General features: G+C 37.9%; 1 protein-coding gene across 4 annotated transcripts in view; it reads left to right on the plus strand.

The window, feature by feature from the left end:
• FAM13A (family with sequence similarity 13 member A) overlaps positions 1-25,662 on the plus strand; it is a 342,045-nt gene that overhangs the window by 43,857 nt on the left and 272,526 nt on the right. For all 4 annotated transcript variants that reach the window (XM_013964541.2, XM_005681435.3, XM_005681436.3 and 1 more), the window contains exons 3-4: positions 2,260-2,469; positions 20,991-21,168. In XM_013964541.2, the coding sequence (XP_013819995.2) occupies positions 2,260-2,469; positions 20,991-21,168 (388 nt within the window). The remainder of the gene's footprint in view (positions 1-2,259; positions 2,470-20,990; positions 21,169-25,662) is intronic.

A 25,662-nucleotide genomic window follows, 5' to 3' on the forward strand; every position in this document is an offset into this window, starting at 1 on the left:
CATATCAGGACTTGACTGGGTAAAAGTTCATGTCCAAGCTCATTCATGTGGCTGTTGGCAGGATCCGGTTCCTTGTGGCCTGTTGACCTGAGGGTCTGGGTTACTCACTGACTTGTCCAGAAACTGCCCTCAGTTCCTTGCCACGTGGACCTTTCTGTAAGGGAGCTCACAAAATAACAGCTGATTCATCATAGTGAGCAAACAAGAACAGTCAGAGAGAGAACGCAAGCAAGCAATGTAGACATCACAGTCTTATAACCTAATCTCAGAAGTGAGGTTGCAACCTCATCACTTCCTCTTGTTCAGAAGCTAATCACTAGGTCCAGACCACACTCGAGGAGGGGAGAGGATTCCACACGGTATGGATACCAAGAGATGAGGGTCAGTCACTAGGGCCTGTCGAAAAGCTGCCTAGCTTACAAACAGCCTGGTGTCTCCTCTATTACATGGTGGCCTAGCCATACCAATTGTGAAATATTTTAAATATCATCTCCGGTTCCACAAATTTTTGTCAAAATTGAGCTAAAATTCATATCAATTTTTGATACTTGTGTTCTTTGTAATCCAATAATACGTGTATATGTTAAAGTACAAAAACGTCTTACCAGATGACAAATTCCATAAGGATCCTGGTGGTATTTGAAGTTTTTTTCTCAGAGTTGGTTTTTTGTTTTAGTACCTAACATACTGCAGGGCACTTTGCTGAATTAAAGGATTCATAAATGTCTTATCAAATTACAAAGCAAAATGAAATTAGCTCTCTTTTTCTTTAGAAAGAGAAATACAGTTAGAGGAAAGAGAGACACCAAGGCTGATAGGCACAGACACCTGCCGTCTAAGTAATTCAGACAGGCTTCGGTGCTTCGGTTGTTGGCTGAAATTCACCACTGGACTCTCAAAAAGACAGTGGCGAGTTGAGTCCATGGGTTACTCTTGGATTGTTTCTCACACCTCCAGCATTCCTCCACCATCTGACTCACTTGCTCTCATGGTACTTTGTCTCCTTGAACCCAGCACACTGAGCTGGAAATCGTTGCCCTCTGCCTCAAACCAGCTGCCACCCTTCCACCACAACCCCCTCCCCACCTCATTCTTTACAGTACTTTCCCCTGAATCCCTAGTTTTCAAATATTAAAGTTCCTTTTCAGCCTTCCCCACTTCTGTTTTCTTTGTATGTACCAAGTTCCCAAATCATCTTTATTCTTTCCTTGCCACTCCCTTCCCACCATAGTCTCTGTCTTACTGCCTTACGTAGACTGTAGTCGCCCTAAGGCAAGGTCTCTGCCCTCTGCGTTCTCTACTTACTAGCTAGGTCTTCTTTCAACCTTGTTTATGTTGTCTCCCACAGTCAAGCACACATTTAATGCTCCATTGGTAAATTATGATAAAGTCTTTGCCCTGTGTCTTGACATGCATTACCCTATACTTACCATTTCTTCCGTTTTATTAACCCATGACTCTTTGCCTTAAACACTTCATATTTTCACCTGCCTACCTTTCTCTCCGTTCTCCTCTCTCAGCTTCTCTATTCATATATTGGTTTCTCTTTGTCAGGGATCGATTACGTTTTTGGGGGTTGTGAGGTTTAATCCTTTTGTGGCCCTCTTTAAGAGAAAGAATACAGAATTAAGAGTACAGAAAAAGGGTAGAACACTGGAGAAGGCCCCAGTAAATGCGAGGCTTCTCCATGAAGCCTTCTCGGCTGACCCCAACTAACACTAATAATCACAGATCAATAGGCTAAAGGCCAAGATCTTTTCTTAACGACTTTACAGTCTCTAGGTCTTACAGTTTGTGTTTATTGATTACTAAAGAAGTAATAGTCCTTTATCAAATAATTGCAAAGCTAATCACATACAGGTAAGAAGTTTCTTCCATACATGTTATTCTTTTTTAAATAGTTGTTCTCAAAATGATAAGCTGTTTTTGGAGCCCGGAGTAAATTTCTGTTGTATACTGTAGAAGATGATATGAATGACGTTTCTTTGTAGAGTAGTGTGTGTTCTGTGTTTGTTGTGTCCTGACCTTATTTTTAGAGGTCAGCTCTCACAACAATCATATATGGTGCTTCGGGTTGATATATAGTAAATGGGAAAACTTATTATTCCAAGAAAACATTTTGATAAAATGTGAAGGCCTTCCAGTGCTTGATAATTATTCAGGAAATTTTATACTGAGGTTTGATTGTTACTGTCCTTTCGAGTTCGTATTTGTGAGAGACCTCTGTTTATTTTCTGCGTGTCGTCTTGGCTGTTTCAGGACTCACCCAGGAAGGCCTTTTCCGGGTGAATGGCAACGTCAAGGTGGTGGAACAGCTTCGATGGAAGTTTGAGAGCGGGGTGCCCGTGGAGCTAGGGCGAGATGGGGACGTGTGTGCGGCGGCCAGCCTGTTGAAGCTCTTCCTGAGGGAGCTGCCCGAGAGTGTGATCACCTCCACGCTGCAGCCTCGCTTCCTTCAGCTCTTTCAGGGTCAGTACACCAAATCCTTATAGGAATTAAAGCGATTTTATTTTTCACCTGACAGATTTTAAATATTTGCAATTTCTCCATTACTGTCACCTTGTATCTTATTCTAGATCCTTACCTTCTACCCTAAAATAATACTAAATTGATTATGAAATGCTATTATTAAATATGATTTCTAAGACTGTTGGCATATGAATATATAAATAACATAGTAGTTAAAAGCCCTGGTGTTTTTGGGCCAAAGAAATTCTTTTCTGACTAGTTAGTGACGGCCATCAAAGTACTAAGACTGAGGCATTAAATTCTGTGTAGGGAATATTGATTAAATTGTGTTTGCTTAGTGTCCTTTGAGACTGAAAAGTCACTAGTGTGCTTTCTCATAAACAATATTGAGTCCTAAAATAGTATTTGTTGTATATAGTTGAAGTTAAAATTGATTGTTTAGAGGTTCTTAAGCATCTGTTTTTCTTTGAGGTAGCATTCATTTGCAATATTATATTAGTTTCAGGTATACAACATAGTGATTCAAAATGTTTATATGTTATACTTCATTTAAAGTTATTATAAAATATTGGCTATATTCCCTGTGCTGTCCAATATATCCTTGTACCTTATTTATTTTATCTGTAATAATCTGTGCCTCTTAATCCCCTACCCCCACCTGTGTTGCCCCTTATCTCTTCCTTCTCATTGGTAGCTTCTGGGATGTCCTCTATTTCTCCAAGTCTGTTTCTGTTCTATTATGTGTATTAATTTGTTTTATGTTTTTCAATTTCACATTTAAGTGATAAGACAATATTTGTCTTTCTCTATCTGAGTTATTTCATTAAGCATAATATTGTCCAGGCTCATCCATGTTGTTGCAAATGTCAAAATTTCATTTTATTTTATGGCTGAGATATGTATACACACACACACACACATATATGTGTATATACATATTTGTCTATCGAAGGACACTTAGTTGGCTTACATATTTTGGCTTTAGTAAATAGTGCCACTGTGAACATTGGGCTACATGAATCTTTTCAAATTAGCGTTTACATTTTTTTGGATATACGTATATCTAGAACTGAAATTGCTGGATCATAATGGTAATTCTATTTTTAGTTTTCTGAGAAAACTTTACTCTTTTTCGTAGTGGTTGCACCAGTTCTCATCAATATTGTACAAGGCTTCCCTTTTCTCCACATCCTCAGCAACATTTGTTGTTTGTGGTCTTTTTCATGATAGCCATTCTAACAAGTATGAGGTGGTAGCATATTGTGGTTTTGATTTGCACTTCTCTAATGATGAGTGATGTTGAACATCTTTTCATATTCCTGTTAGCCATATGTTTGTTTTCTTTGGAAAAATGTCTGTCTATTCAGGTCTTTTTGCCCATTTTTTAATTGATTCGGTTTTTATTGATAATGAATTGTATGAGCTATTTATATATTCTGGATGTTAACCCCTTACTGGTCATATCTTTTACAGATATTTTATCCCATTTGATAGGTTGTCTTTTCATTTTTTTTAGTGGTTTCCTTTGCTATGCTGAAGCTTTTACGTTTAATTAGACCCCATTTGTTTGTTTTTTCTTTTGTTTCCTTTGCTTTAGGAGATAGATCCAAAACAATACTGCTGCAGTTTGTGTCTTGCCTGTGTTTTCTCCTAGGAGTTTTATGGTTTTGGTCTTAGATTTATGTTTTTAATCAATTTGAGTTTATTTTTTGTATGGTGTGAGAAAATGATCTGATTTTATTCTTCTAGATATAACTGTCTAGATTTCCCAGCACCAGTTATTGAAGCAACCGTCCTTTCCCATTACATAGTCTTGCATCTTTTGTCATAGATTAGTTGATAAGTGTGTGAGTTTATTTCTGGGCTCTCTGTTCTGTTACACTGATCTATGTGTCTGCTTTTGTGCTGATACCATACTGTTTTAATGACTGTAGCTTTGTTATAAAGTCTGAAGTCAGGGAGCCTGATTTCTCCAGCTCCAGTTTTCTTTTTCAAGATTTTTGTGGCTATTTGGGGCCTTTTGTTTAGCCATACAGATTTTAAGACTTTTTTGTTCTAGTTCTGTGAAAAATGCCATAATAATTTGATAAGATTGCATTGAATCTGAAGAGGGTCTTGGAGCCTCACCTTTATGACCTCGTGTAACCTTAATTACCCCTTCCAAATATTGGAGTTTAGGTCATATTGAAGTTTAGGGCTTTCAGTTCAGTTCAGTCACTCAGTCGTGTCCGACTCTTTGCAACCCATGAATCGCAGCACGCCAGGCCTCCCTGTCTATCACCAACTCCTGGAGTTCACTCAGACTCACGTCCATCAAATCAGTGATGCCATCCAGCCATTTCATCCTCTGTTGTTCCCTTCTCCTCCTGCCCCCAATCCCTCCCAGCATCAGAGTCTTTTTCCAATGAGTCAACTCTTTGCATGAGGTGGCCAAAGTACTGGAGTTTCAGCTTTAGCATCATTCCTTCCAAAGAAATCCCAGGGCTTTAACCTGTGACTTTGTAGGGACAGAATTCAGTCCATAGCACTGCTTTTTAAAAAAAAAAAATTGTCACAATTTGGTGTATGTATTATTAAAAATTAATTAGTAAAATGCCTACAGAGGATGCTAATTAGATACTGTCTAGAATAGAAATCATTAATTACTACGGAACTGATTTTTTTTTTCCTTAGAAATCTTTAATGACTAGCAGAGATAGGAATAAGGAATGAGTTTAAATGATAAGCTGTCTAAAAAATACTACTGGGTATTATTTTTTTTGTATAATTTTCTATAAATTGTTTGTATTTTAATATTGATTCTCTGTAAGAATTTATTCCTTCTAGTGATGATAGGTGCTAGTTAGTGACTACTCACTGTGTAATACCTAGAAGATACTTTATTTATATAAGATCTTTTGATTCAAGCATCAACTCTAATGAGATACAGAGAAAATAAGATTCATTTTGAAGGAGGAAATTACAGCCTGTGGTTTAGAGCATGGGCTCTGGGTCCATTCTGACTAGTTTGCCTGCTGCCAGCTGCATTAGTATGGACGGTTACTTAACCTTTCTGTGTCTTAGTATATTAGGTATCTATTGCTACGTAGCAGTTGTCTGAAAACTGCATTAAACATGTATTTTCTGTCAGGAAGTTGCTCTCAAGAGTTGTCAAAGGGCTGCAGTTATCTGAAGGCTTGACTGGAGCTGGGAGATCTGCTTCCAGGGTGGTTTGTTCACATGGCTGACAGTGTAGTGCTGGCTGTTGGTGAGACGCCTCAGTTCTTTTCTCTGTGAGCACCTACTGATGGCTACTTGAGTGTTCTCGTAACATGTAGCTGGCTTCCCTCAGAGTGTGAGCACATCAGGAGAGATGGAAGCCATCCTTTCTGGGACCTAGCCCCAGAAATCAAATAGCATCATTTGTACTACGTTATATTCACTAGGAGCATATTCAGGAGGAGAGGAATTGGGCACCATCTTTTGAAGGAAGAAGTATCAGACTTTGTGGACACTGTAAAAACCACCACACATAGTTTTACTACTATGGAGTGCACTTCCTGAGCTTGTGTGGATACTGAGTTTATCCACTGAAGCAGTTAAAACAGTGTTGGTCATGTACCATATATTTAATAAACATTAAGTTGTGCGTCTCAATTGTGGCAGCCCATAAGAATTGTCTGGGAAGCTTTGAAAAATCCCAGAGATCACTACATCCTAGACAAATGAAATCATCATCTCTAGAGATGACACACAGGGATCCAGAGTTTTAATGCAACCTTCCGTCCCCATGCTTATGTACCAGTTTATCCTCAGCCCTTGCTCCCACCCCTTGGTTTCCTGGTTATATAAAGATGAACCATTTAGTGTGATTTCCTTCAAGTTTTTAACTTTTAACCTCAAAATTAACCCCTCTATTCTACTGTCCCTGTTTCCTAAATAAATTACAAAAGTTACAGAAGAGTGAATGTACCTACCTGCCTAACGATTAAGGAGGAGGAAGGAAAGGGGGGAAGTGAGTTCCAGTTTGGAGTTAAATGAAAATTTCAAAATAAAGATTTTAAAATTTAAAAAATAAAAAAATAAAATAAAAAAATAAAATAAAATAAAATGATATCTACCTCACACACACACACACACACACACAAAATTCTTGCCCAAATTAACTGAAACTGCTTGAACTTTTGGTGGTTGTTCTGCCTGGTAAATCACACAAAATGGATCAAATCTTCCAGAAATTTATCAGGAATATTTTTGGAATAGCTATCAATTATCAATTTTTATTTTTTGAAATGTTTTATATAATTTTAATGAAAGTGTGAGCCTGCAAACATTGCATGTTACAAATAGTACAGGACTCTTTTATATAAAATCAGTGATCAAAATTTTTTTAATCATAAATTAAGGTAAAGGCATTGTTTCCTCCTAGTTGGCATGGTGGTAAAGAATCTGCCTGCTAATGCAGGAGCTGCAGGAGACATAGGCTCGATCCCTGGATCAGGAAGATTCCCTGGAGGAGGAAATGGCAACCCACTCTAGTGCTCTTGCCTGGAAAATCCCATGAACAAGAGAAGCCTGGCAGGCCACAGTCCATGGGGTCTCAAAGAGTCGGACACGACTGAGCAACTGAGCATACACACACGCAAAGGCATTGTTTGATATTTTATTGCTCACATAGGAAAGTAGGATACTGTCTTGTGAACAGTGAGCTTGCAGGTTTATTAGGGGAATAGAGCAGGTACACAGAAAGCCAGGATATACAAAACAGTGAGTTTGAGGGGAAGAATCCTTACTAAATCAGATGATAAGAAGGGTTTATGAAAGAAGGAAGTGATACTTGAACTGGGACTTTTGGAGGGCTGGTAGAATTACCACAAATGGTGTGTGCTTAGGAAGAAAGGATTACAAAAACAAAGGTGTTTGGAAAACAGAGGTACGTGATTCAACAGTGAACATAGTGTGTTAGAGAAGAGGGGGGAATGAGTGGTTAATGCAATGGGTTTGGTGGTTTGTCAGTAACATTTTTAATCAAATACTGAAGTGACACGTTCTTAAGTAATTTTATTACTTGATAAAATTCATCATATTGCTTTTAACATTTTCCTTTATTTAAAGAAATATTTTTGTCAGACTAATATGTGCATATGGTTTTATTAAAAAATTAAATAAAGGAGAAAGATTTACATAGTAAATCCCTAAACATGCTTTGGCTGCCCTAAATTTTCTTTCCCAGAGGAAATCAGTTTTCACTTGTCTAGCTGTTCTTTTGATATTTCCTTCCATTTGATAATATAATGTTTTATCTTGATTACTTCCAGATGTTATCTCATTGTTTCTGCTTAAGAAATGTGCAAAATTAGCTATGTTACACTGTTATTTACTCCAGTATCATTCTACCACAATTTTAGCTGATAATTTTTGTATGTATTTAATTAAGGTATGCCTTGTTAGCACTACATAAGGGTGTGTACTTGTGTGAAGTGTATTGCCTGATGTTAATATCTCTTAGATTTATAGGGAATTGTCTGAATGAAAATAAGCTGCATTTTTTAGATCGTTCCAATGCATCCACCATTGCCTGTTTTTTTCAAAATGTGAAATAATTTATCAACTGTTTATTTCTGGAGAGATTGCTCTTGGACCCTTTTTCTTCTTCTCTCATCTGAACCCCAGTAGTAGGTGTCACCCTGAGCCTCCTTCCCCGAAATCTTCCCAGACCTGCCCTTCCTGGCAGTCTTTTCTCTCTATTGTGTTGGACACTCAGCAGATCCCTTCAGCCTGGAAAATATTGTCTTTTGGTCTTGGAAATGTACCTGTATTATCTTTCATTGTTCCTATAGAGGTTTGATTATTGTCTGTAAATTCTGTTTTCTATGAAATTTAATCAATTTTATTTTCTAACTTTATTTTAAAATTTTAGCCTTTGACTTTAATATCGAACATATTCATGCTCTATTATTTTTTCAAAGTACTTTGTTTTATTGCACTGTGTTCTTCTTTCTGAGATACAAATAAGGCTTTGGGGGATGTTTGTTTACGTGGCTTTGGCGTGGTCTTCCTCCCCCCTATATTTCTGTTTGCGGGATTTCTTTTTCTCTCTTTACTCAAACATATGAGGATCTTTGGCTGTCGAGATTTAGGAGTAGCCTTTTGTACGTGGACCAGTGGGCTTGTCTACTGGTGTACTTCACTTCAGGAGGATTAGATGGTGGGGATAGAGGAAAATCTAGCTGTTTCATTGGGGAACCACAAATGTCAATATGTGGGCATATTTTTCTCTTCAGCTATTGAGTTCCTTGAGCAGGAGTAGGAGGGAGATGGGAAGTATGCTAATGGGCCTGTTATTTATTAGCACATTTTCACTCATCTTCACGTTTTCAGCTGTTTCCTCACTGTAGACCTTAGCTGTTTCAGACGTCCAAGAATCCACTGACGTTATGCAGAGCCTAAACCTCAGCACTCTTGCCTGCTGGCTCACTTGCCTGGGTGCTGGGGTGGTGGAGGCTGTCTGAAGCTTGACAGGCTTTCATGCAGTCTGTTTTCAGTCGCTTGCGTTCACTTCCAAATGGCTTTGAAATCTCCTCTCCTTCTGTCTTCTCTGCTGTTCTTTTTTTGCCCATGGGTGCTTACACTTTTTAAGCATCATTTTACTGTCATTTAAGTAGGGTTTTGGGAAGAATATGTGATCAGTTTGTCTCTTTAAATGGACATTCTCCTTTACCTTTCACCCATCCCATGCTTGATTTTAAATGGGGAGAATTTTATAATAGCAGCTGTGTAAACAATGTGTGAGAGTTAAGTGCCTCTGAATTTTAGTTTATGAGCTTTGATAATTTAGATTGTATCTGTTTTTCGTAAGAAAACCACTCTAATAACACTATCTTAATCAGCATAATGCCTGATTGTAAAGAAAGCTTATTTCATTTGCTGACTTGGTGCTTGAGCCTTTCACTTTTTTTTTTTTTCCTTACGTGAGGAATTCACTAGGTAAGTTCGAGTTAAGGCTGTCTTTTGTCTATTCTATATCATAGTGTCACTGGCATTGTTTGATGTGAGCTGAATGGTTTTGCCTTGCAAATTATAATGTACTAGGTATTAAGTCATTACCCCTTGGGGTAGTAAGAGCACCATAGGAAAAATGAAATATTTCCTTCCCTAGGTTCATTCCTTCTTACTGAGAAGTTCCTTTCCTTTCAAAATTATTAAACTCACACATTTGTTTCTATGAAAAACAATCATTATATTAAACTCCAAGTCTAAGCCCTTTGCATTTTCAGTGTGTGCCTTTTAGGTTTTCTATAAGCAATGCTAAGTATATAAATTATGCATTTTGTCCTGGGTGAAGACCTAAACACAGAGCAGAATTAAAGCATTGCCATCTGCCCAAGCTGCCAGTCACTCAGATGTGTGAAACCTCTACTGGAATAAATTGAAAATGTGGTGCCAGGAAACACAGGTTTCCACACATGACTTTATACATTTTTATCATATTCCAGTTAGTTCTGCTTCCATCCAGATCCACATGACAGGAAAAAAAGCCTTTCTTATTTATAATTCCCTGTGATCTCTAAGGTTGTAGATCCTAATAGCTAGATGATTTTTGGTTTACTAAGTACATATAAATATTTTCCTCTTAATGGCCTTTGACACTGTGAGATAGTGTTAAGTAATGCGTGGGATTATGCAAATTTGGAAAGGTCAAGACTGAGCAAAATTATTCTGCATTAGAACAACTGGTCTTGAGGTATGTATGTGTTGTGAATGTGCATGTATGTAAATTTGCTGAAATCTTTATTTACTCTTGTCTTTTCAGCTGTGTTCTCTTTATCCTTGATGACTTACACCTTTAAAAATTCCTGTCATCTTAGTGAGATAATGAAGAGGAAAAGTAGATAAACTCATCTTTAATGGAAAGTTCTCTTCTAACCTTTTCCTACACTGGATTTTAAAGTCAACAGAATTGCCTTATTCTTTCTTGAGATACAATGTACATACCATAAAACTGACCTTTTTAACTTGTACAATTTAAAGTGGTATTTAATGTATTCAGAGAGTGCAATCGTCACTACTATCTGGTTTTAAAATATTTTTATCATTCCAAAAGAAACTCCAAGCCTATTAGCATATACTCCCCATTCCTTCCCAACTTCCCCTCTCCTCTCCTACTAGTCATAGGCAAACACTAATCTACTTTCCATCTATATAGGTTTGTCTGTTATGGCCATTTCTTATAAATGGAATCACACAATATATTGTCTTTTGTGACTGTCCTCTTTCACTTAGCATAAGTTTCAAAATTCTTCCATCTTGGAACATAAGCAGTGTGTTGTTCTTTTATGGCTAGGTAGTATTTTATTGAATGACTATGCTACACTGTATTTATTCATTCACCAATTGATGGGCATTTGGGTTGTTTTCACCTGTTGGCTCATAGGAATAATGGTGCTATGAACATTTATGTACAAGTTCTTATATGGACATATGTGTTAATTTCTCTGGAGTATCTATCTAGGAGTGAAACTACTGAGCCAAATGGTGACTTTAACATTTTAAGAAACCAGTTTCCAAAGTAGTTGTACTATTTTGCATTCTCACCAGCAATTAATGGAAGTTTCTTTACATCATCAACAATACCTATTATTGTCTGTGTTTTTCATTTTCATTATCCTCATAGTACAGGCAGTAGTTTTGTAATAACATGAAAATTATAGGCTTGAAGGGGAAAAAGAGAGATCCAGAAGCTTCAGGGCCATGAAAATAATGTCTGTTGGGGGTTTTGGAAATGAATTATCACAAACTGAGTGAAATCTTCAGTAAATTCTGCACTCTTCGTGAATGCTTTCATGAAGAAGTCTTATTTAGATTGAGCTGGAAGAGGAAAAGAGAGAGCAGCCAACAAGGGACTTACTGAAAAAAAAAAAAAAAAGGTGAAACAACCTGTATCAATAGAATCAATTCATAAAATACTGAAAATTTGCTTATCGTTTAAATGGTATCAGTTTGAAGGGATGCCAAGTGACCAGCTTGCTAGCCACCTCCAACTCTACCTGAACCATGTTAAGCTTTGCCTTGAGCCCCTGCTTTGCTGAGCCCATGAGCATAGTCAACTTTTACACTGAGTCCATAAACAATTTGAAGACTTCAGGGGAAGAAGGGGACATCCAAAACAACCCTAAATAACTCTGGGTAATGGTTTAAGTCACAGGACATTAAATAAGCCCAGTCCACTTACAGCTGAGCAATAGTGTCAGCTGGCTCAGTAGTGGGGATTAGGTAGAACAGTAGTAACACGATTTGCACTGAAACTACATACTTACTGTACTTTGCCCACTTACTGTAGCACTAGCTTTATGGAGAAAGCCAAGTTTTATTGGCAGCAATATTGCCAGTAGTTTTGAAGATTAGTGTCATTGTGGGAGGCTGCCCTCCTATATTGGAATGATAGCTTTTCCCTTTCTCTGGTGTGTAGACGTTCCTACATTATAAAGAAAATCTTCAGCTGTTACACCCTTGTGTCTCACATTTAGCCTAGATGTGAGCTCCCAGTTTTGCTCTATGGATCGATTATTTAAATGCTTGCTATGTTTTTAATTGATGTCTTCATCCCCACTGACAGGCATTCAGTGAATGTCTGCAGCATAGATTTGCTGATGTACTACTTGGTGTCACTGAGCATTAGTTTTTGGTTATAGGACTGAAATGTAAAGCATCATCTAGTTCTTGTTTTTCCTGTACCCTTTGCCTTTGCTTTCACATGCAGGTCCATTCTGGGAGTGGCAGTGTCAGTCTAGATACAGGCTAATTTGGCAATAAACATAACTCTACATCTTGCAGGAGCTAATCATAATGATAAGATTTGTAGTTTTATTAATAACGTCTAAGAACAGGTTGTCACTTATTAATTTTTATTAGTTACTTTATCATTCTGCCCTTTGAGAAATTTGTGTGAGGATTTGAGAACTTGGTCATGGGCAAGGGTTGCAAGAGAACTGTAGAAATATAACTTCTCCTTTCACATGGAAAAATACCAATTCCATTAATCATAAGATAGAATTATGTATATAAACTTCTCATCACTCTAAAAAGACATGGTTCCACTCATGAGAAATGAAATGCAGAGGTAAAACTCAGTCTAGTCCAGGATAGCTGGCATATTATGATAATTTTCCCCATTCTTCTGCATGTTTAGAAGGAAACAGAATTCGTGTTTTGTTTATTCTTAGTTGTTTTATGAAGCATTTTGTGTCCAGAAATTAAGAGTCTTTTATTAAAATGCTGTTCCCCACATATACCCCGGGACATAAGATGTTATATTTGATTGTAAATAAATGGAGATTTCTACTCCCAGTAGTAGTTTCCTGCTACTCCTCACCAGTTCTGCTTATTTATTTGTTGATTCGAGAAACATTTGTTAAGTATTGACATATTTGAGACAGTGCTAGGTTCTGTGTGATAGTGATACTCATAAGGGAGCTTTGTAGGCATGCACTGGTCAGACTGTGCTCTGAGGTCAGACTGCCAGGATTTGAGTTGCAGCTTGGCTGCTTGGTAGTTGTATGAACATGGAAAAGTTACTGAATGTCTCTGTTTCAGTCTAGTCATCTCTAGCTGGGGATGTGTGAGATTGCTACTGCTGTTGCTGCTGCTGTGACACATTACCAGAAATATAGTGGCTTAAAACATCACATACTTGCCATCTCATTGTTCTATGAGAACTGTGTAGGCTCAGCTGGTTTCTCTTCTCCAGGTCTCACAAGGTCAAAACCAAGGTGTCAGCCCGAGTTCTTGCTTCCAGGCTCATTGAGTTTTGGGGAGCTTTCAATTCTAAGTGGCTGTGAGGCTGTGGTCCCTGATTTCTTGCTGGCTTCTCTTTCTGGAGGCGGTCCACATTCCTGAGCTAGTGGCCTTTCTCCAGCTGCAGAGTCAGCAGCAACTCACTGTTCTAATAGATTAGCAAATTTTCATAAATCCTTGTGTGAGCATTAATGAGGAAATAAAAAGCTACTTCAATAATCTGGCGCCATGAAGCTAAATATTTTGGTTCTTTTAATAGCTGACCTTCCCATGGCCCTGAGATATATTGTAGTAGAGATTAACATTTTGCCAATTGTTTTTCTTTTTTTTTTTTCTATTTGAGGCTAAGATTGTATGTACGGTATAACTTCCTGGCCATCAAAAAGTCAAAGCACATGACAAGCACTTGGATGAATGTCTAGATAAGAGTAGGGTGCCATCCCGTGATTAGGTCCATTATTGCTGATTATGATTGTAATCTCTTTTTAATGAGAGCAAATACTTGTCACATGCTTCAGTGTTTGCTACCTAATCTGGAACAGAAGTTCTGGTTGTACAGTTTTCTTCAGCTGCTGAGTCATTTACCTGTATACCACACATACTGTGTGCTAGTTTTTTGTTCATGGTTTAGCTTTAACAAAAAAGAGGGGGGGGGTCACATTCAGCCAATAATGAAAATCTTGTAAGAAACATGAATAATTTGAAATGGCACTTTCACTAATAGAAAAAGTTAGTTCTTCTCCTAGGATAAGATTGATATTAAGGAAAATGATGACTGTTTCAATTATTAACCATTATTCCATGTACAAAGTTTTTTTAAGCTCTTTGGGTTCATAAATTATACACATCCTGATTTTTATTCCAATTTAGTTCTAGAAGTAACCACACTTTTCTGAAATGGTTAAAATATTTTAATACATCTACATTGTGCAGTGCATAGTCGCTCAGTCGTATCCCTCTTTCCCCAAATAGAATATGCTTAATCAAAGCATGATGTTTATTTTTTGTAGTGCTATATCCCTGGTGTTAGAGACAGTCAGACACACAGAAAGCAGGTGATCAACATCACACATAGTATGGATAAGTATACATTAGGAATAAGTGTGCCCAAGATAGAAGCACTGCTCATTCTTATTTATGATGTGAGACCTTGAGACCTTGTCATAACCAATATCAATGTAAGGATGTGAATGAATACGGTACTCTTTTTTATATTTAGGCATCAGTGAATCAAAAAGTAATGCAAACAGTGATAGTTATTATGAACGTTGTTTCTAGAAAACATCAAAAGGCATCTTCTTAGGCACATTTGCACTCATACTTGCCTACTCAGTGCTAGGCTGGACATTATAAATGTGTGGAGCAGTTATTAATCTTATATGGAGAAAGTCTTATCTGTGGGATAGCTGCAGGTGGGCAGTAAAGGTGATATTTACCCCAGATTTCTGGAAAAGCAGTATAAATTGCAGATTCTCAGTATTATTGTGGGTGCTAAGGTGCTTGAGTCATGTCTGACTGTAACCTGCCAGTCTCCTCTGTCCACGGCATTCTCTAGCCAAGAATGATCGAGTGGGTTGCCATGCCCTCCTCCAGGGGATCTTCCCGACTCAGGGATCTTAACTCACATCTCATGTAATTATTTGGTTTGAAAATAAATGTTATGTTAATAAAGTCTTTACTTCACTGCTGATATGTTTGAACAAAGATTCAGGAGGTAAATTATGACTCTTAAGGTCCAAGTGTGGTGCACTGCTGTCAGAGCCGCTGAAGTAGAGTGAACCAGTGAATCTGTCTTCCATCAGAGGAAGCAGGAATGCTTGTGGGCAGGAGGAGATAGATATATTTTCCCCATCATACTTATTTTTGCTTTTGGAGACCATATTTAGTGATTTTTTTCATTCATGCCATGAAGGATTTCATGGTATTTTGTTAAGTTGGATATTCTCTGAATAGATGTCTCCCTTCCCATTTTTTGGTCAGCTTTATTTCCTGGGAAATTACTCGTTATATTTCAAAATAGTGGAAGTAAATCATCAAAGTACTGCTGCTTTTCAAAGATGTCACAAATTCCTAACTATTTTAAATATATATTTTTTTGATCTAGTGTCTTCACACATTGCCTGCCGTAGGGTTTGAAGTTTCATTTCAGAGCCAGAAGGGCGGCCAGATGTCCATTGTCAACACTGTTGGAAAGCCGTTGCTTATACCCTGAAATGCTGGGAATTAATCCACATTTTAGAAAGAGAGCACACACTCATGAAAACATCCAGACTCACTTTGCCTTAGTCACCATAAGGAAAAAAAGGCCAATAGGAGTACATTTTCTGTTAGTTTCTTTTTTAAATTTTATTTTATGTATGTATTTTGACTGTGCTGCCCCTTCCTTGCTATGCGGGCTTTTCTTTAGCTGCAGCCAGTGGGGTCTACTCTCTAGTTGTAGAGCACAGGCTTCTTAACGTGGGGGCTTCTTCGTGGATCACAGGCTTTAGGGCATGTGGGCTCCGGTACTGTGGCTCTCGAGCTCTAGAGCCCAGGCTCAGTAGCTGTGGTGCATGGGGCTCAGTTGCTCAGCAGCATGTGGAATCTTTCCAAATCAGGGGTCAAACCTATGTCTCCTACATAGGCAGGTAGATTCTTTACCTTAACCACCAGGGAAGCCCCTCTTAGTTCATATTTATCTTTATAATATCAAGGTATGAGAAATGGACAGTTATCAATTTATTTTTAATCAATCCAAACAATTATTTCCATTTCTTATGTATTCCTACTAGGCAAGATCATCAGTCAGCTCAGTTCAGTTCAGTCACTCAGTCGTGTCCGACTCATTGTGACCCCATGAATGGCAGCACACCAGGCCTCCCAGTCCATCACCATCTCCCGAAGTTCACTCAGACTCATGTCCATCGAGTCCGTGATGCCATCCAGCCATCTCATCCTCGGTCATCCCCTTCTCCTCTTCCCCCAATCCCTCCCGGCATCAGAGTCTTTTCCAATGAGTCAATTCTTCCCATGAGGTGGCCAAAGTACTGGAGTTTCAGCTTTAGCATCATTCCTTCCAAAGAAATCCCAGGGTTGATCTCCTTCAGAATGGACTGGTTGGATCTCCTTGCAGTCCAAGGGACTCTCAAGAGTCTTCTCCAACACCACAGTTCAAAAGCATCAATTCTTTGGTGCTCAGCCTTCTTCACAGTCCAACTCTCATATCCATACATGACTGCTGGAAAAACCATAGCCTTGAGTAAACGGACCTTAGTTGGCAAAGTAATGTCTCTGCTTTTGAATATGCTGTCTAGGTTGGTCATAACTTTTCTTCCAAGGAGTAAGCGTCTTTTAATTTCATGGCTGCAGTCACCATCTGCAGTGATTTTGGAGCCCAGAAAAATCAAGTCTGACACTGTTTCCACTGTTTCCCCATCTATTTCCCATGAAGTGATGGGACCAGATGCCGTGATCTTCGTTTTCTGAATGTTGAGCTTTAAGCCAACTTTGTCACTCTCCTCTTTCACTTTCATCAAGAGGTTTTTTAGTTCCTCTTCACTTTCTGCCATAAGGGTGGTGTCATCTGCATATCTGAGGTTATTGATATTTCTCCCAGCAAGATCATAGTACAGTGGAAAATGACACAATAATATGCAACATGCCACATCTTTATGGATTATCAAAATATTTGGATATGATTTTTTTTTAAGTGTTTTCCCAGTGGTTCAGTATAAAGAATCTGCCTGCCATTGCAGAAGACACAGGTTCAATCCCTGGTCCAGGAAGATTTCGCATATCACTGAGCAACTAAGTCCCATGTGCCACAGCTTTTGAGCCTATGCTCTGGAGCCCAGAAGCCGCAACTGCTGAGCCCACGTGAAACAGCTACTGAAGCCCTCATGCCCTAGAGCCTGTGCTCTGCAACAAGAGAAACCACTGCAATGAGAAGCCGGTGCACCCCAGTTAGAGAGTAGCCCCTGCTCACTGCAACTAGAGAAAAAAACAGCCAGCACAGCCAAAAAACAATTAATATGAGTAATTTCTAGTATCAAGAGATCTGTTTGCCCTGAAATTATAGTTTACTGGATTACATTGTTTGTGATCAATAAAAAATAGAGTTATTCCAGTTATAAATAGAATGTTCTCCAATATGATTCTACCAACGATGGAACATCTGTCACTTTCAGAATTGCTATTTTTGACAGCATCAATTATTCTAACATTCATAAGGCTCAATTGGGTTCTTATTAAAAGACATTTCACTGAAACCTTACTGTATTCATAAAACCAAGGTAATGAAGGTAAAGCAAAACATTACTTTGCTTATTTAACAAACACTTAACCTAGCACTTAGTATGTGCCACTTACTTTGTTTTAAATACTCTGCAACTGTCAACTCATTTAATCCTCATCACAACCCTGTTTCATAGTCGATATTACCTTTAAAAATAAGGAAACAGTGCAGTGAAGAGTCTGAGGTCACAAAAGTAGTAGCTAGCAAACCCTGCTTCCTAGCCTGCATTCTTATCCTATGATCTGCAGCCGCTGTCAGTGGCCATCTATGACTTTGTGTTTTCACTTCCTGACATTGACATTACCTATGTATCTGTAACGCTGACACTCCTCTTCCTTTGCATCTTACTTGCCTCACTTTTCTGTCTCATACACCATTGAATTACTGGAGCAGCTGGCCTATCTTAATTAAAGAATCCAATGTGTGTTAAATACTCAGTTCAGTTCAGTCGCTCAGTCATGTCTGACTCTTTGCAACCCCATGAACCACAGTATGCCAGGCCTCCCTGTCCATCACCAATTCCCAGAGTCCATGCAAACCCGTGTTCATTGAGTCAGTGATGCCATCCAACCATCTCATCCTCTGTTGTCCCCTTGTCCTCCCGCCCTCAATCTTTCCCAGCATCAGGGTCTTTGCCAATGAGTCAGCTCTTCACATCAGGTGGCCAAAGTATTGGAGTTTCAGCTTCAACATCAGTCCTTCCAATGAACACACAGGACTGATCTCCTTTAGGATGGACTGGTTGGGTCTCCTTGCAGTGCAAGGGACTCTCAAGAGTCTTCTCCAACACCACAGTTCAAAAGCATCAATTCTTCAGCACTCAGCTTTCTTTATAGTCCAACTCTCACATCCATACATGACCACTGGAAAAACCATAACCTTGACTAGATGGACCTTAGTCGGCAAAGTAATGTCTCTGCTTTTTAATATGCTGGCTAGGTTGGTCATAATTTTCCTTCCAAGGAGTAAGCGTCTTCTAATTTCATGGCTGCAATCACCATCTGCAGTGATTTTGGAGCCCAGAATAATAAAGTCAGCCACTGTTTCCCCATCTATTTCCCATGAAGTGATGAAACCAGATGCCATGATCTTAGTTTTCTGAATGTTGAGCTTTCAGCCAACTTTTTCAGTCTCCTCTTTCACTTTCATCAAGAGGCACATTAGTTCTTCTTCGCTTTCTGCCATAAGGGTGATGTCATCTGCATATCTGAGGTTATTGATATTTCTCCCGGCAATCTTGATTCCAGCTTGTACTTCTTCCAGCCCAGCGTTTCTCATGATGTACTCTGCATATAAGTTAAATAAGCAGGGTGACAATATACAGCCTTGACATTCTCCTTTTCCTATTTGGAACCAGTCTGTTGTTCCATTTCCAGTTCTAACTGTTGCTTCCTGTTCTGCATACAGATTTCTCAAGAGGCAGGTCAGATGGTCTGATATTTCCAGCTCTTTCAAAATTTTCCAGTTTATTGTGATCCAATCAAAGGCTTTGGCATAGTCAATAAAGCAGAAATAAATGTTTTTCTGGAACTCTCTTGCTTTTTCGATGATCCAACAGATGTTGACAATTTATCTCTGATAGATTGTCATTATTCCCTGGCAGTATCTTCTGTAAAAAGATTTGTTTGTCCCTCTGATAGAAAGTAGTATACAGAATTACTTAAGATAGCAACTTTACTATTTAAATATCGACAAAACAAATCTGGGAGAATTGAGGGAAACATTTCACATGTCTGCCTGTGAATTTTGGTACATTGCTGGATGTTTTTGGTTTCATACAAGGTTATTGGGGCTTCCCCAGTGGCTCAGTGGGTAAAGAATCTGCCTGCAATGCAGGAGACATAGAAGACTAGGGTTTAATCACTGGGTCAGGGAGATCTCCTGGAGGAGGAAATGGCAACCCACTCCAGTATTCTTGCCTAGAAAATCCTGTAGGTAGAGGATCCTGGCAGGCTACAGTCCAAAGGGTTAAAGAGTCAGATACGCTCAATCCAACTGAGCAACTAGGCACACACAAAGTTATTAGAATTTTGTTTGAAGCATATATCAAATTCTAAATTCTGTGACATGTGGGTGATTAAAAAGCTGCTTAAAAATTTAAAGATTCTTTCCATTTAGTTTGGTGTCACTCATGGTGATCCAGGTAGGTCTCTTACATCAAGATTTTTCAACCAAGAGATTCTTGTTTTTAACAGACTTGAACAACAGACTGGTTCCAAATAGGAAAAGGAGTACGTCAAGGCTGTATATTGTCACCCTGCTTATTTAGCTTATATGCAGAATACATCATGAGAAACACTGGACTGGAAGAAGCACAACCTGGAATCAAGATTGCCGGGAGAAATATCAATAACCTTAGTATGCAGATGACACCACCCTTATGGCAGAAAGTGAAGAGGAGCTAAAAGCCTCTTGATGAAAGTGAAAGAGGAGAGTGAAAAAGTTGGCTTAAAGCGCAACATTCAGAAAACGAAGATCATGGCATCCGGTCCCATCACTTCATGGGAAATAGATGGGGAAACAGTAGAAATAGTGTCAGACTTTATTTTTTGGCCTCCAAAATCACTGCAGATGGTGACTGCAGCCATGAAATTAAACGATGCTTACTCTTTGGAAGAAAAGCTATGACCAACCTAAATAGTATATTCAAAAGCATAGACATTACTTTGCCGACTAAGGTCCGTCTAGTCAAGGCTATGGTTTTTCCTGTGGTCATGTATGGATATGAGAGTTGGACTGTGAAGAAGGCTGAGCGCCGAAGAATTGATGCTTTTGAACTGTGGTGTTGGAGAAGACTCTTGAGAGTCCCTTGGACTGCAAGGTGATCCAATCAGTCCATTCTGAAGGAGATCAGCCCTGGGTGTTCTTTGGAAGGAATGATGCTAAAGCTGAAACTCCAGTACTTTGGCCACCTCATGGGAAGAGTTGACTCATTGGAAAAGACTCTGATGCTTTGGAATGGGGGCAGGAGGAGAAAGGGACAACAGAGGATGAGATGGCTGGATGGCATCACTGACTCCATGGACGTGAGTCTGAGTGAACTCTGGGAGATGGTGATGGACAGGGAGGCCTGGAGTGCTGCGATTCATGGGTTTGCAAAGAGTTGGACACGACTGAACGAATGGACTGAACTGAAGTGAAGGCAAAAATGAAATGGAAGATCTGCTATGGATAAAAGTCCAGCCATTATCTTAATTTGTGGCAAGAAAACACAGAATTGAAATACCAACCTATTTTATTCACTGAATAAAAAGCTTGTGGTTTTTAGGATGTCTTGAATAAGTCAGTTATTCTTGAAAATTAAAATCAAATGCTTGAGGATCAAAGAAAAAGCAGAAATACCTCTTTATAATGTCACATCTCAGTCCCTGGGAATGATTTCTGAATTAAATGTTGGGATGTATTGTACTTGTGTATCTTTTCTACTACTGTAAAATAAACCTGAGAACAATTTTTCTTCTTTTTTTTTTTCCAGATGAGAGAAATGATGCTGAAGAGAGTAATTTAAGAGCCTTAATAGAAGAGCTGCCAGATACCCACTACTGCCTTCTCAAGTACCTCTGCCAGTTCTTGAGTAAAGTAGCCAAGCACCATGTGCAGAACCGCATGAATGTTCACAATCTTGCCACTGTATTTGGGCCAAATTGCTTTCAGTAAGTTGGTGAACTTTTGCTGTTAGTTTCATCACTTGTCCCCTTTTCCTTTACAATTGCCTAAAATTATTGCGATGTAGAAGCATATTTCGGACTAAGAAGTCAACCAGTTTATATTGGAGAAATAAATACCAATTTTTGAGAAGGAAGCTATGCCTTTTTACGAAACCATAATTTTTAATGTTTCAAACAACTTTATTTAAAATTCTGGGAATTAGTATTACTTTCACTAAAAACATTTAAAAATCAGTTGTAAAAACTGATTAGAAAAAGAGGGAATTAATTTGATATAGTATGTAATTTTTTATGAATCATTGCTAATGGGTGGAAAGTAACAAGTGGAATATGTCAGTGACAGAAAAATGTAACTTCAGCTACATTTGTTTTCTAGGAATAGATTAGAAATAAACTAATCTCCTTGGTAGGTGCTATATCACTAGGCACAAGAACTTTTCATAAAGCTTTATATTTTCCCTGTTATTCCTCAAAGGTGTTTAATCATTAATACACAAAATATGATCTTGAAAACCAGAGACTTTGCTTTTAGCTTTCCTATCAGTATTTCTGATATCAAACGCATTTCTTCCACTTATAAGGAAAGAGAAAGAACATTCGCAGTTTAAAGCTCTGAGAAACTGTCATCAAGTTTTTTTTTTTTTAATAGTATATCTGCTTATCCACTCCATTAATTTACAGACTCATTCAGCTGCGTGGAACTAGTAATAGTACAATCTTCAGAATGACTCTAAATATAAACTCTAGTTTAGATCATAGTGACTACAGGGTTGCAAGATATTTAGTCTTCTGTGGAGAAAAGTTCCACCTAAAACAACTATCTCCTTTGTAATCTTAGAGAGTACAGTGTTTATTGAGTATAGTACTAAGTGCTGTACTCATTTATCTGATTGAGTCCAAAGATGCAGAAGTGGTTTATTTTGAAGTTCCCTTATTTAGGATAAGAAAAAAGTAGTTAGTTCAGTTCCTGTGACCACAGTTAGGTCAGTGACTATAGTCCATAAATGTTAATAAAAATCATTGGTAGAAAGTCTGCCATTTAAGGACAATTGAAATACTTTTCTTAATAACTTAGGCGAATACAATGTATACATTGTATGGTCAGTAGAATGAGATGGTCAGTAGATGAGGAGGATTTTTTTTCCAAAGGGGAAATCCTCATTAAAGGCTGTAAATTTTAGATACAAGGTGATATTTTTAAGAAATCTACAATCATAAAGCTGGAAGAAAATATACCAGTAATATACGATTGGTGTTCTGGATACTAGACTTCTAGGTGACTCTTAATTACTATGTTTTCACATGTAATTCCAGTTACAGGTTATTAAATTTAGTTGACTAGGTAATATTATCATTGTAAAATACTCAAACAGTGTAGAGGTATATTGAATTAAAAATATCCTCCCATTCCAACCTCTCCTCTCTAGAGAGAAAATTAGTAGCCGGGTGTGTATCCTTTTTGAACACAGCCATAAATCTATTTTAAAATATGAATGGGATCAAGGTGTGTATAGTGTGAAGCTTGATTGTTTTTATGGTAACACTAGAACTTTTAATGTCAAAAGATCTATATACCTCATTCTTTTAACTGTTAGATAATGGGAATTTATTCTAACTTAGCTCTACCTCAATTGATGAAGGCTGAGGTTGTCAACTTTTGGTATTTAAACAGAATTATAGTGTACATCCTGAGAGTGATTCTTTATGTACATCTCTCTTACTGCTTTGTGGGAGTTCTTTAGGTCTTCTGGAAAATAATCTTTTGTCTGTTATAAACATTGCGAACGTTTTCTCCTATTCTGTTGTTTGTCATTTAGTTTTATTTATGGTGCTTTATAAATTTTTAAAATTTTTATTTAATGTATCAACTCTTCCTCTTTTTGCTTATTAGGATTTAGGTCTTAATAATATTTCTAAATAATATTAATTATGTTCTCTTGCTTAATAGTGATATATCATAAAAATATAACATTTTTCTTTTGTCACATTTATAGACTTTTTATGCTTAGGTTTTTGCTTTCTCTAGAATTATTTTTGTATGTATTGCATATGGATCCAGTTTGATTTTTCTTCAAATAGATAGGTAATTGTTACCAGATCATTCATTGAGTAGTACATCTCTTTGCTAGCTTACAATACCGACTCAATCACATATTACTTTCCTGCATATATGAGTTTGTTTCTGGTGTTTGTATGGCTCCTTCCTGTTCTCCATATCTATACATTTACCCTTTAAGAGGAATTTTGGAGTCTCCATGGTAAGTGGTATCTCATTGTGGTTTTGACTTGCATTTCTCTGATGACTAATGACATTGAATATTTTCTTATATGCTTATTGATCATTTGTATATCTTTGGAAAAATGTCTGTTCAGATCCTCAGACCCTTTTTAGTTAGATTTTTGTCTTTATGATTCAATTGTAAGAGTCCTTTGTATATTTTAGATATTAGTCCCTTATCAGATGTGGGATATGCATATATTTTCTCCTATGAGTTGTCGTCTCATTTTCTTAATTGTATCCTTTCAAACAGAAAATGTTTAATTTTGATGAAGTCCAATATATTTAATTTTTCTATTGTTACATATGCTTTTGGTATTGTATCTAAGGTTTTGCCTAACTTGTTAAGATTTTTTAAAAGAGCTTCATTGTTTTAACTCTTACACTTAAATCTATGGAGCTAATTTGGAATTAGTTTTTGTGTGGTATAAGGAAGGAGTCCAGTTCCATTCTTTTGCCTGTGGGTGGGCAGTTGTCTTAGTACCATTTGCTGAAAAGTGAATTGTCTTGGCACTCTTGTCAGAAATTGGTTAACTATATTGTTAGGGCTTATTTATACACTTTCAGTTTTATTCCATTGATATATGTCTATCCTTATGTGGTTACCACTCTGTCTTGATTCCTGTCACTTTTTAGTTAGTTTTGAATTCAAATAGTGTCCATCTTCCAACTTTGTTCTTTTTCAAGATTGCCACTTTCGTTTCCATAATTTAGGGTCATATTGTAAATTTCTAAAAAAAAAAAATTGCCAGCTTGGATTTTGATAGGAATTCTGTTGACTCTGTAGGTCAATTTGGGGAGTATTATTGCTAGGTTCAGAGAAGGCACTGGCAACCCACTCCAGTACCCTTGCCTAGAAAATCCCATGGATGGAGGAGCCTGGTGGCTGCAGTCCATGGAGTCACCAAGAGTCGGACACGACTGAGCGACTTCACTTTCACTTTTCACTTTCATGCCTTGGAGAAGGAAATGGCAACCCACTCCAGTGTTCTTGCCTGGAGAATCCCAGGGACGGGGGAGCCTGGCGGGCTGCCGTCTGTGGGGTTGCACAGAGTCAGACACGACTGAAGTGACTTAGCATTGCTAGGTTTTAAATCATCCAATCCATGAACATGGGATGTCTTTCTTTTTTATTTATTTTAATTGGAGGCTAATTACTTTACAATATTGTAGTAGTTTTTGCCATACATTCACATGAATCAGCCATGGGTGTACATGTGTTCCCCATCTTGATCCTGCCTCCCCTCTCCTTTACCATCCTATCCCTCAGGGTCATCCCCTGAGAACCCTGTCTCATGCATCGAACCTGGACTGGCAATCTATTTCACATATGGTAATATACATGTTTCAATGCTATTCTCTTAAATCATCCTACCCTGGCCTTCTCCCACAAAGTCCAAAAGTCTGTTCTTTACATCGGTGTCTCTTTTTCTGTCTCACATATAGGATCATCGTCACCATCTTTCTAAGTTCCATATATATGCATCAATATACTGTATTGATGTTTTTCTTTCTGACTTACTTTGCTCTGTATAATAGGCTCCAGCTTCATCCACCTCATTAGAACTGATTCTAATGAGTTCTTTTTAATAACTGAGTAATAGTCCATTGTGTAAATGTACCATAGCTTTCTTTTTTTCTTTCTTTCTTTTTTTTTTTTTTTGTTTTTGGAGGCTAATTACTTTACAATATTGTAGTGGTTTTTGCCATACATAAACATGAATCAGCCATGGGTTTACATGTGTTCCCCATCCTAAACTCCCCTCCCACCTCCCTCCCCATCCCATCCCTCTGGGATATCCCAGTGTACCAGCCTTGAGCACCCTGTCTCAGGCATCAAACCTAGCCTGGTGATCTGTTTCAGATATCATAATATACATGTTTCAATGCTATTCTCTCAGATTATCGCTTTCTCCCTCAGAGTCCAAAAGACTGTTCTGTACATCTGAGTCTCTTTTGCTGTCTCGCATACAGGGTTATCATTACCATCTTTCTAAATTCCATATATATGTGTTAATATACTGTATTGGTGTTTTTCTTTCTGGCTTACTTCACTCTGTAAAATCGGCTCCAGTTTCACCCACCTCATTAGAAATGATTCAAATGTGTTCTTTTTAATGGCTGAGTAATACTCCATTGTGTATATGTACCATAGCTTTCTTATCCATTCATCTGCTGATGGACATCTAGGTTGCTTCCAT

The sequence above is a fragment of the Capra hircus genome, chromosome 6, assembly GCF_001704415.2.
Source record: "Capra hircus breed San Clemente chromosome 6, ASM170441v1, whole genome shotgun sequence".
NCBI lineage: Eukaryota > Metazoa > Chordata > Mammalia > Artiodactyla > Bovidae > Capra > Capra hircus.